This window comes from Mercenaria mercenaria, chromosome 9, assembly GCF_021730395.1.
Source record: "Mercenaria mercenaria strain notata chromosome 9, MADL_Memer_1, whole genome shotgun sequence".
In the NCBI taxonomy this organism is placed as follows: Eukaryota; Metazoa; Mollusca; class Bivalvia; order Venerida; family Veneridae; genus Mercenaria; species Mercenaria mercenaria.
This window is the reverse complement of record NC_069369.1, coordinates 31,814,992-31,827,885: the sequence shown is the minus strand read 5'-3', so window position 1 is coordinate 31,827,885 and position 12,894 is coordinate 31,814,992. Positions and strand designations below refer to the sequence as shown.

General features: G+C 34.6%; 1 protein-coding gene across 1 annotated transcript in view; it reads right to left on the bottom strand.

The window, feature by feature from the left end:
* LOC123546854 (uncharacterized) overlaps positions 1-12,894 on the bottom strand; it is a 42,393-nt gene that overhangs the window by 16,149 nt on the left and 13,350 nt on the right. Inside the window, exons 2-12 of the mRNA XM_053551158.1 lie at positions 12,082-12,797; positions 11,482-11,577; positions 10,693-10,798; positions 9,440-9,653; positions 8,306-8,474; positions 7,087-7,182; positions 4,996-5,165; positions 3,214-3,325; positions 1,635-1,803; positions 616-1,002; positions 118-321 (exon numbers count right to left, since the gene is read on the bottom strand). Coding sequence (XP_053407133.1) covers positions 118-321; positions 616-1,002; positions 1,635-1,803; positions 3,214-3,325; positions 4,996-5,165; positions 7,087-7,182; positions 8,306-8,474; positions 9,440-9,653; positions 10,693-10,798; positions 11,482-11,577; positions 12,082-12,797 — 2,439 coding nt within the window. The remainder of the gene's footprint in view (positions 1-117; positions 322-615; positions 1,003-1,634; positions 1,804-3,213; positions 3,326-4,995; positions 5,166-7,086; positions 7,183-8,305; positions 8,475-9,439; positions 9,654-10,692; positions 10,799-11,481; positions 11,578-12,081; positions 12,798-12,894) is intronic.

Sequence of the window (12,894 nt, the reverse complement as noted above, 5' to 3'; positions counted from 1 at the left end):
ATTATCGTCATTGTTTAATGTTTATATCAGTGATTGATATTCCTTTTATATATACATGTAAGTAGAATATGTTCCATTCTTCAAAATTATTTCGTTTATCCATAGTTTACTACTTACTCAATGTCATATTCGATGGAACAACCACTAAGCCCGTCTTGTCATCTACAGCGCCAAGAACAATTGCCTCTTCATCAGGCTGGTCATTAAACCATCCAAACACATCAAAGAAGAGATCAGGATCTTTTGTTGCAGTTTCAGCTGTTAATTCTGTTGTGGTCTCTGGCGTTGTTGTGGTTCTCTGTGTCATCTTTTTCTTCAGTTCTGTTACAACATATGAGTGTGAAGTATTTTATAGAATTTAAAGAGAATTATTTTTAAGGTCATAACCAAATGCAAAAGACCCATGTTAGGAATCGGAAAGTATAAGAGTAATTTCTAAAAATCATTTTCGCAGTTTATGTAAATACATTGTATATCAAACATACACGTGGTCAAATTTGTGTCGGTCGGGGTTTGAACTTCTAAGATGTTTGTTCTTCCTATGAGTCGAATAGGCGAACATGAAGTGCGAAAGAAAACGACATTAAAAGAAGAGAAAACAAATAGAATAGTTACCTTGAGCTATGTCCTCATCATCAGTTCCGTCAAAGTTACTGGCTGTCAGTGGCTTTAGAGTATTAGTTTTATCTATTTGAACCGGTCTGTTTGGTTTTGTTATATCTTTAAAATTGTCTGTAGATGATGAAGTTGGTTTTATCATGACTTTACTTGCAGATGATTCTTTAGGTTTTGTTATGTCTGCATCTACAGATGAATCATTTTGTTGTGCAACGTCTACATCTACAAACGATTCTTCTGGTTGCGACATGTCTATATCTATGAATGATTCTTCAGGTTTTGTTATATTAACATCGACAGAAGCTTTCTCATCCGTAACATTTAGTGTATTTGTTTCTGGTATCTCTATATCAACAAATGTATCGTCATCATCTCCAGATCCGTCTGAAAATAAATATATTGTAAACTAGATGGCAGATTTTATTATGATTTTTACGTGTTATTATTTCGAGAGCTGCACTTCAAAGTACCTGCTTTCTCATACTAGGTGACAACACACGAAACCATGTTTAATTGATATGATTTGATAATTGAAATAATAAATTCAATTTTAACTACACATCTAAGACGATCTAACTAACAATAAAACTACAAACAGGCAGGAATCTTTCTTTATTCCCTGCATATTTAAAGATACAGAACAGTGTAAATAAACGTTATCCCACCAGGTGAATTCCTTACATCTCTAATTTCAACTAGGCACATCATGCAAAACACAAACTTTAAAATGCTCTGGTAAAGAAATATGGAAGAAAACCTAAACAACCAAATACGCAAGTACTCCATACTTTTTGGAGAAGGCACAGAAACAAAAATAGAGCTAGGCGTCCCATTACAAGTTTTACTGACCTGATTCTATGATAAAGTCAATTAAAACTGTGATACTTTGAAACAGTCATATAAAAGAGTCAGATAAAAAAGTAATGTTGAAATAGAAGTTTATTTCAGACATTTTGATAGAATATTATTTATACTTTTAATGATTTATTTGGCTATAAGAATAAACTTTTTAGTACCTATTACGTCGCCACTCCCTTGAATGGTTACTTGTACATAGGGATCACAATCAATCGGGCTGTCTCCAACCGAAAATAGACTTGACCTCTGAATATCTTCACAACGATCTTGTAGTATTCCTTCATCTCCAACCACTATTCGTATCTCATCAAGAGTTTTGTCTAGCATCTGTAAAGAAAGTGTTCAAATAAATTCATTTGCTTTTGCCCCGGAATATCTAATTGTATTTATTTATCAATTAATCAAGGTTTTGGCGTGAGTTATTGTCTAACTTTCTGCCGTTCATCATTCAGCAGCATCAAATATCCGAGACTGGGTACTACCCGGCAACAGCTGTTTAAACTGATAGAAGTTTATCATTTCACAAAGTAGAAGTACCGACTGCCAGACTTCATTAATACTGTTATGTCGGACGTTTATCTTAGGTATAGAAAATCTGTTTTTCTAGTACTCTCTCTTAGTAACGTTACCACACCACATATATTTCTCCCCCATCTCACACCCCTCCCCACAAACCAAATTTTATTACTCTTAGTTTCTTCTTATAGTCTCTTTGTATCCCATCCCCACATTACTTCCTCATCCCATACCCACATTTAATTTACCACCTCATCCTTGTTTATGGTATTCCCACCAATATGTGTTTACTTCTAGATTTCTTTCTTTTGTTTCCTTATATAACACAGCTCGACTACATTACTCTTTTGTATTTTATTACTATTAATGTTTCTTGTAGTATCTACTTGCCCTTCGTCCACCCAAGTCCCATCAAAAGAATTTTTAATTGTTTTCTTGATACAGTTTTGTGTTGCTGATATCCCTACCCCATTCCACCCTCACTTGATATTATTTTTGTTTTCATAATTTACCTTCACCCGTCATCCTACATTACCTTCCCTCCCAATTCAGTATTTTATTTAAGAAATAATTTATAGCAAAAGAGTGTGTTAACACTTATTTATGCACGATGGGCGGTTATACGTCGGGCGTAATAATTTCACGAGGGCGCAGCCCGAGTAATATTATTTGTACCACGTATTACCGCCCGAGTGTATAGATAGTGTTAAAATATGGTTTTGGTATAAATTATTTCGTAGCGCTCTTTCTTGGTCGCAACAAAAACAATGACGTCACCGCACGTTAATGTGACATCATTGTAGCGTAAGAATGTTTTAACAGAGAAAAACATATTAGAATTTGGTTTTGTTGATATTCTCTTGTGTTAGATGCACAGGAACTGACGTCCTCGTAAGGTTAAATATCCAAGATTTTGGACGATACGCCGTGGTAAATAAGATGTCACATATTAAAAATGCTTGATCTTATCTGGAATATTTACTTACAGATACCAATGATTTGGCTTTATCCGGAATATTTATTAGATAATTTGACGCTACCCAAGATATTTACATATTATTACTAATTTACTCACCCTGAATACTACTACACCGAATATTTACTATTCTTGTGACTTGACACTGATTTATATAAGGTATTTACTCATTTAGTTTGACTTCACCAATGTTTTTCCAATTTATAATTTTATTCTTACATTTACTCTGTAGTTTTTAAAATTACCTTCACAGTTTCTTTCATTTCTTCAAGGGATTGTTCCAGTCGCTTCTTAAATCCAACTCCTGCACTGTTTGCTATAATTTCTTTTGCCTTCTTTATCAGTGGAACAAATTTCCTAAAAATAGCCGCAATATTCTTATTAACAGAAAACTACGCGACAATTACATTAAGAACCAAATTTCTCAGAATCCAGTACTAAATTCATTCGCAACCATGTAAAAGAAAATTATTACAAGGTCAAGACAAAACTATTCACTACAGAAACTAATTATGTCTCCCCCCTCCCCCCTCCCCCCACCCTCTGGGGGAGACATATTGTTTTTGCCCTGTCCGTCCGTCCGTCCGTACGTACGTCACACTTCATTTCCGAGCAATAACTGGAGAACCATTTGATCTAGAACCTTCAAACTTCCTAGAGTTGTAGGACTGCTAAAGTAGACGACCCCTGTTGTTTTTAGGGTCACTCCGTCAAAGGTCAAGGTCACAGGGGCCTGAATATTGAAAATTCACGATCAATAACTAGAGAACCACTTGACCCAGAATGTTGAAACTTCATAGGATAATTGGTCATGAAGAGTAAATGATCCCTATTGATTTTGGGGTCACTCCGTCAAAGGTCAAGGTCACAGGGGCCTGAACATTTAAAACCATTTCCGATCAATAACTAGAGAACCTCTTGACCCATAACGTTGAAACTTCATAGAATGATTGGTCATGAAAAGTAGATGACTCCTATTGTTTTTGGGATCACTCTGTCAAAGGTCAAGGTCACAGGGGTCTGAACATTGAAAACCATTTCCAATCAATAACTAAAGAACCACTTGACCCAGAATGTTGAAACTTAATAGGATGATTGATCATGAAGAGTAGATGACCCCTATCGATTTTGGGGTCACTCCGTTAAAGGTCAAGGTCACAGGGGCCTGAACATTGATAACCATTTCCGATCAATAACTTCAGAACCTCTTGATCCAGAATGTTGAAACTTCATAGGATGATTGAACATGCAGAGTAGATGACCCCTATCGATTTTGGGGTTACTCTGTTAAAGGTCAAGGTCACAGGAGCCTGAACATGGAAAATAATTTCCGATCAATAACTTGAGAACCACTTGACCCAGAATGTTGAAACTTCATAGGATGATTGAACATGCAGAGTAGATGATCTCTACTGATTTTGGGGTCAGTCTATTAAAGGTCAAGGTCACAGGGGCATGGCCATGTAAAATCATTTCTGGAGAATAACTTGAGAACCACTTGACCTAGAATGTTGAAACTTAATAGGATGATTGGACATGCTGAGTAGATGACCCCTATTTATTTTGAGGTCACATGATCAAAGGTCAAGGTCACAGGAGCCTGAACAGTGACTTGAGAACCACTAGGCCAATAGTGTTGAAATTTAGCGGGATGACTGGACATGCCAAGCAGATGATCCCTATTGCAGCCAACCATCAGTGTCTCTTTGACTTTCGCTCCTGACCCCTATTGACTTCTTGCCTATAGGACTTTGCATTGGGGGAGACATGTGCTTTTTTACAAAAGCAGTTTCTAGTTTTCCCCAGTTTTAAATACAGATAAAATGTATGTTGAACAGACTCTTCATTCTGCATACACATAATCTTTCTTTTTTTTTTTTTCGTTTTCGCGAAATTATCATTCTGCTAAATAACAATAAATTCTCACAAGGAACTTTATAAATGTGAGATTCAGATACAAATGTAAAAGAGCAGACTTAATATTCCCTATTGTACCTCTGACTGATATACATATCATGTAAACTCACATGTGGATTTCTGCTGCACTTTCTGAAAGACTGTTTGCGTGATGGTTTGCTTCATCCCAGGCAACAAACAGATCCATTTGTCCAGAACCAAATGGCATATCAGATACTGTGCCTGCAGGTAATTTATGTCGTACAATACGGCCATGTTCATGTACTTTCCTTCTGTTGTCCTAAAAGTGTACTAAATGCTTAGTAACGTTACAGTCTTCACGGAGGCATTAAATGCACAAAAACATATACTGGTTGGGACGGATTTTCCGGACAGGACCACTTTCCGGACACATGTAATATCCGCTTTATTTCGTTGTAATTCATGTAATTGTTTCATCTAGATCATTTAGATGTTTGTTCTTCATGTCTACAACAAACCACTATTTTATAAGGCTGTATAATATTGGGGTTTTTGATGATAACTCACCTGCGTTTACAAAACAACTTTCTGTCTTAACGGGACATGAAGATAGCATTGCGCATGCGCAGTAGTTCACACATGCCGAGGTATCAGGTGGGAAAGAAATAATCAAACTACATAATGATTGTCTGCTGATAACATGTTCTACTTTTAATTTCACGCTAAAAGTTACGTAAGATGCAGGGCTGTCGATTTTTGCACTAATTTTATTCTATATCTATTGGAATTATCAAAATTTCGTATAAGACGAAATTCGAGTTTTTTATAGTCAACCTCGGTTTGCTTTCGTAGCTGCTATTGAACGTCGGGTTATATTTCTGTGCAATTTTGAAGAGATTAATGATAAAGAAATGTGTAGAAATAGTTTAATTACTTATTTTGATATTAAATTAACAACAAAACACGGTCAAAATATTTGTCCGGATACTGGTTTACCTGACGGGAAAAATTACTTATTTTAGTGACCCCATTTGAGGCCCCATGGAACCCATATTTTACGTCACAACGCGATGCTGATTACAACATCGGATGTGGCAGGAGCTGAAGTTTGTGCAATGTGGGCTTCATTTATGACAAATATTCTTTTTAGGGAATAATGGAGCCGAAATATGAAAATGTGTCCGGAAAATGGTTCCCAACCAGTACCATCTCGTACTAATTCCAGAAAGTAGGCTTAAAAACGGGGGGAAACGCTGCGTATCACAAATGCTCATAGCTTTCTCTTTAAAACAGACACTTTAAATTTAAGTATTTGATATTTGTAGTCATATTTATTAAAAGTAATAATATTGATATAGGCTTTGAGACTTGGTCAGATTTATTTTTTACGAGAATCAAGAGGTCAGCATAATGAAACTAACGCACGTACGGAATCTAAGTAATATATAATATTCACTGTCTTTTAATCAACAATGGAAAATAGAACTTTGACAATGAGAAGCATGGATATTTGCATGCTATTGTTTTGTTCATTTGAAATAAAGCTAAAAGATATCACTAAGGTTGTGAAGTATCTGAGAAATGCTATTCGTAATAGACAAAGTGAGTAAGATTTATTTGCGAGTCAGAAAAGTTGTTTGAAATATTCGTTTTAAGACCAAAATACTTTGAAATAAATATTTTTAGTTTATTCCTTAAATTCCCGTTGGTACGAACATAAAATGGCACTGGAAGTATATTTCAGACAAAGACTGCATTATGCTTACCTAAGTTTAAATATACAGAAAAGTTTGCATTTAATGTAAAAATTAAAAATATCCAAAGACCATCTTTCACTAAATCATTTTATCTTTAAATATTACTTCATCAAATGAATTAACTTTATTAAACGTATGACCAATTATAACGCTACATTTATAATTAAATGACATGCAGTAACAATCGTTTGTTAAAAATGCTTCCGGTTTTTCAGTTGTAGTGTGCATGTTTGCTGTATTTAGCTGTAATGTAACAAGTGATTATTATTTGTACTGCTAAGACTTATAAATTCTTACTAATTTTCTGTTTACATAACTTTACATGCAGTAATTGTTCACATTTTCAAATATGAAATCTGAGTCTAGTATACCTTAAACATATGCATGATATTTCGCTTTCAATACTGTTTTTAACGCTAATCTAACGAATAGTATATGTACAGAATAAATAGATATAACCAAATATTGTTTTGTTATACCTACCAGTAAAGTCCGTTTTGAGTGTGTCAGTAAATCGAACCCTTCTACTATTAGTTCCCTTGCTCTCCTCATGTTCAAAGCGCTATCATTTCTCATATGCTGAAAACAAAAAAATTGAAATACTATTAACCCTTACCCTGCTAAATTTTTATAATGGACAGTGCCATTAACTGTTAAAAGGGGTGCTTACCAAAAAGATACTGACTGAATTGCGAACAGTGTAGATCATCTGCACTGGTCGCAAAGGCAGACTCAATCGTGTCCAGCATGATAAGGGTTAAAATAACGGTTCTGCAAGATACTGATTTTTATATAATGCAACCCATTAATAAATAGAAAGTGGAAGGCAAAGTATATTGGTCCATTTCTAATAACCAAAATTCTTGAATGCTAAGGACTACAGTTCAGTCATGTTGCAATTTTTTCATTATCTATATTACTTTGAAAGTATAAAGACTGCCTGCTACAGAAAATAAATTACATTCCACTTAAACTTAGTTTTCTGGTCTTGCATTTTTCTGATTATTATTCTAGTCCACTCTATCTCGTCACTACACATGTATCTTGCGTCTACATGCTATGTTTCAACAAGTGTTAATTAATATGTTTCCTCTTCACTGGCAAAAGAAAATTTTGTTTTCTCAGGCCAATGATGTTAAATAGATGAAAATATATTCAATTTATACGGTCGAGATCTGTTGCAATGGGTAGCATTCTGTTGCATGTAAAATGTAATGAATAATATGTTACTGAAAATATTCCAAATACTTTGTGTAACTAGGTAAAGATAAAAACCTTTTATTCTGGATAAGTAATCTTTTTATTCCTGCTTAGCAGCTCAGATCATTTATTTTACAGTGCTTTCTTCCCCTGTAAGCTACTTCCCGTAAAAGGAAGCAGTCCTAAAGCAAAAACTATCTTCTTTTCCCAATTCTAAATTAAAAATTCCTAATTTATATAATAGTTTTGCTACTCTGTATGTGTATATAGTTTAAATAAACAACAGATAGAATATTCCACTGGACAACTGTCAAAATACCTTCTCACATTTGCAAATATTATCTTTAAAAGATAGCTTTATATATGTCATGTTATGTTTCCATTTTTCCCAATTCAGACTAGTTCCGAGGACATTTTCCCACTTTAAATTGTAACAGTACTGGTGGCATTGCCGAAATGATAAAAAGTATCTGTTTTATTTTGAGACTAATTTTGTAGTTACCCCATACAGTCTGTTTTTCTCTCCGTATCTTGAAAGTGGCTGTGCCGCTGACAGCACCCTGATAGTCTGGTCTGCTCTTCTGTATAGATCATGCATTGATCTCATTGGCAACCTATCCCTCACCAGATGGTGTATTCGCATTTCTTCATCAATCAGTGATTCTTTCTTACTACAATACAAAACTCGTATTTCAATTTCGTTTTCTTATCTTTTATTAGGTCATTTTTCAAAACAAAACGGGAAAAATCTATTTTCCTATTTAGTTGTGATAGACATAAGTAAACAAAAATGATTAAACTTTATGATTAATACAAAGAAAGTGTCGCATAATATTTCAAGTAATATTTATTTCTGTCTCGATTTTATTATCTGCAAACAATAAGCCTAGAAACGTTCCCAAATCAAAACACGTTGCTAAATTATTCTTTCTATTCACATTGGTCCTTTCAGGAAAAAGCATTGCACTTGCATAAAATGTACTGCAAACTATCAAAGCACACAGCTTTTTAAAAATATGCATAAAGCTGAGCAACTTTTAAAAATGAAGTAAAAAACATTTTATTAATCTTTAGCTTGCTGGCGGCATGTTGTTCTGCCTTTGCGACCAGTGCAGACCAAGATCAGCCTGCACATCCGCGCAGTCTGATCATGGTCTGCACTGTTCGCTATTCAGTCAGTAAATTTTCAGTAAACACCCCTTCGAATAAAAAATGGTATTGCCCAAACTGAATGATGGGCCAGTCCATTATAGAAATTTAGCAGGGTAAGGATCAAAACGCATGGTAAGAAATAATGGAAATAAATGGAAATAATGTATACTCCAGTCTGCTAAATCAGGGTAAAGGTTGAAAAGATTTGGCTGTTATAATTTAGATATAATATGTATGCTTGGCATTGGTAGATAATAAGATAAGTGAAATGAAAACCGAATTTTTATATTTTAAACGCATGGAAATGTTAATTTTATTTATTATTTAAAAAATCTGTACAATAATTGACGCGAGCATTTTGCATCATTAAATTGGTAAGTTTACACAAAATCTTACTTTCAGAAATAAGACTGTTAACAAATAAAGAGGAAGGAAAGACATAATTTCTGTAATTGTGTGTTGCTAAAACTGCAAAATTTCTTACTTGCGTATGCCTTCAATTTGCTTTATCAGTTCTTTCGCTATTTCAAGTTCTGTTTGTGCTTCTTGAAAGTTTCTACGTATTTGTGGGTGCATGTTGGTGTTTATTCTGGACCTGTAGGCAACAGCAGCTGCTTCTATATTTGACCTCGGATGTTTTCGTTCATGCGCCTGTCTGTATATCTGCTTGGTGAGGAGGGACACATCCATAATTACATCTGTAAAAAGCGGGGTAAAATAAATGTGATAAGGCATGATGTGGCAACAGTACCTGTTGCAAGGCGTAATAATACCATGATATATATATTCAAATAATATAATATTTAGCTCATATTCCGTGATAGCGTTTTCCGTAAATTTCTTTGCAAGAACCCGAAATTATATATCACTCTAAAGATCTCCATGAGTAGTAGTAGATTGAGAACATTTAGAACCTGAATTAGTTTCTTATAAGTGTATAATAGTTAAAAATAGAAATACGGATTTAATTCCAAGATACATCGAAAGATCTGTACAATTCAGTCAAGGAATGAAGTTAAAAATGACGACTAAAATGTTATTTACTCATTAAAGGATTTTACTGATAAATTTGAAATTACATGTACAAATATATACAAGTCGAACCTTAAAACGCCCCCTCGATATATTTTGCTATATCTTTCTTACTACAGGATTCCTCACACGTTTAGAAAATACATAAATAAATACTCAGTTTATAAGTGATATTTATTCATTTTAGGACCAGTTTTAAAAAGTCAAAAAGAAAACCCTGAATGTTTTGCGTTTGATAAATGTACAGGTAACAGTTATAAGGATAATGAGCGGTAGATACAGAATTATTTCTGACAAATGAACAAACACAAAGCTTCATTTATATTTTTCTAAGATGTGGCATTATAAAAAGAGCTTTTGTGATGATTTTTACTGTATTATAACGAAATTAGTTTGTCTTCAACCGTAGAGATTTATCTCGTTTTTTCTTCTTCATAAAGTCGCAAAAGAATGCTAATATATCACAGCCTCTTTCAATTCCGATGACATTTGAATTTGTTATATAAAACATATTATTTCAAACATGTGAGAAATTAAATGTACTAATTGAAATATAAAAGATACTGCAAAAGGGGACGAGGGGACGTTAGAAGTTTCATTAATTGTGTCTTTAAAATGGAACAAGTTTGGTTTCTGCACAAACACAAATAGCTAACTAACAAAAAGTCCCCTGTTGTGGACTACGATTACAAATATCCGACATACCATAAATTTCGTCGTTGTCTTCCGAAAGTTCAGTGAGCTGATTTCGCACTCCTACCATATATTTCCATCGTGTGGTGTTTTGGATCATCTTAAAATCAACATCTACCTGGATGCATATATCAATCAATATTTAATTAAATTCATTTTTCTTTTATGCTGCAGTGTTCAGTTAATGTAACAGTACCTCCGACATTTTCTCCACTGGTTCATATTATGTATGACTTTTAAAACTGTGTCATACATACAACGAAAAATAAAACAACAAATAACGACATGAGCCGCACCATATGAGAAAACCAACATAGTGCAATTGCGACCAGTATGGATCCAGACCACCAGCCTGGTCAGGATCCATGCTGTTCGCTAACGGTTTCTCTAATTACAATATGCTTTGAAAGCGAACAGCATGGATCCTGACCAGACTGCGCGGATGCGCAGGCTGGTCTGGATCCATGCTGATCGCAAACGCACTATGCTGGTTTTCTCATGGTGCGGCTCATATATACGTGGGCATCCGTTGTTACTGACTGCATCTTACCTCCGTTAGTTCGAAACCTCCCTCGAGGTGTAGAATTCTTTCATGAGAGGGAGCCATACAGATTACTTACGGGAGGTCGGTGGTTCTACCCAGGTGCTCGCAGTTGCCTGAAATAATGCTCATTGGGGTACCCGGGGTGTTCCTCCATCACCAAAAGCTGGAGAGTAACCACATGACCTATAATTGTCGCGGTGTGATTTTCACACCATTAAAAAAAACAGTAACAAATAACATCAACTTGACGTCTTTACCCTGTAGAGGCTTGACTGGATAAGTCTAATCATGTTCTTCATGGAGTATATGATATCATTGACCGGTGCATCTATTGTAGGATGAAGGCGTCTCTCCTGTGAAAAAGGGAACATGTTCTATGCGTGTAAGAATGTTCTTAGTGTTTATAATGGCATAAACAATGTAGAACATAGTTCAAGTTTAATATCAATTCAATATTATCAACAATTCTCTCTACAGGATTTTAACCTTTTTTGTAAATACTGATTTTCGTAAAACTCTTAACAAAAGCAACAACAAGTCGCTGATATGTATCAGAAGCGGACGCGAAAACAGTGCAATAAAATCAATGACTCAATTGAAGTTACTTTTTTGTTATCTAATTGCTTAATTCTACGAAAACAAACATTCACATGTTAAATGTTTAAAATCACAAATGTTTAGACAATATTTCACATGTTTTATACATTGTGATATGCGCTCTTCCTCATATAAGATATATTAATAATTATCTGCGTACAGAATATATCGAGATAAAGCCTTTCTTCATTACTTTTTTGTAAATTTACTACTTTTTGAATAACTCGGTAGCGTTTATATCAAAGATAAATTGCACCTACCAATCTTTCGACATCCGGTACCTGACTCAAGCCCTTTCGCGACCATCTGTCTCTCATGTTTTTCGGAATAATACGATCTACAGTATCCTTCTGGTCGTTTGGTTTCTCCGTCGAAACAGAGTATGCTTTCTTTTCACTATCTTCTGACTTGTGCACAGTGTCAACCTTTGATTCTGTCTGCGCATTCTTCCCATGTTTCGAGTTTCCCTTTTCTTTTGATTTATCCTTAGAATAAACCTCTGTTTTACTTTTGAACCTTTCAGGTTGCACAATCTTTGTGGTCACACTTTGTTTTCTATTATCACTCTCGTCTACTTCACCTTCAAGTATATGATCAACAGTACCTATTAAAGCTTCTTTCTTCTTAGTATCTGCTTTTGCATAGTTGGCACTGTTTGGGCTATCCCTGTTTGCTTTTATCTGATCATTATTATTATCTAACTGTATTTTGTCTTCTTTAATTTGAGTGCGTGCTCTAGAAGTTTTTAGCTGTTTTTCTGTTCTTTTAGTAGATGACTTTCTGTTTGTCTTTCGGTTTCTGTTCACGTTGACATTAATTCTATGGAACGTTAGGAAAGGTTTAATTCTTTTTGCTGTTTTGGGTTTCGGTGTTGTCTTCAAATCATCAGCACCTTCATTACCGTTATCATCTTTTTCATGTTGTCGTTCAGGTAATATATCGTCATCATCGCCGTCCTCTGTAGTTTCTGTACAATCTGCAATACAAACGTGATAAATATTGTGTTATCGTATTTCAAGTACATTTAATATTTGGAATATGTATGTGTTTTGTTTGTTTATTTTTATTTATTG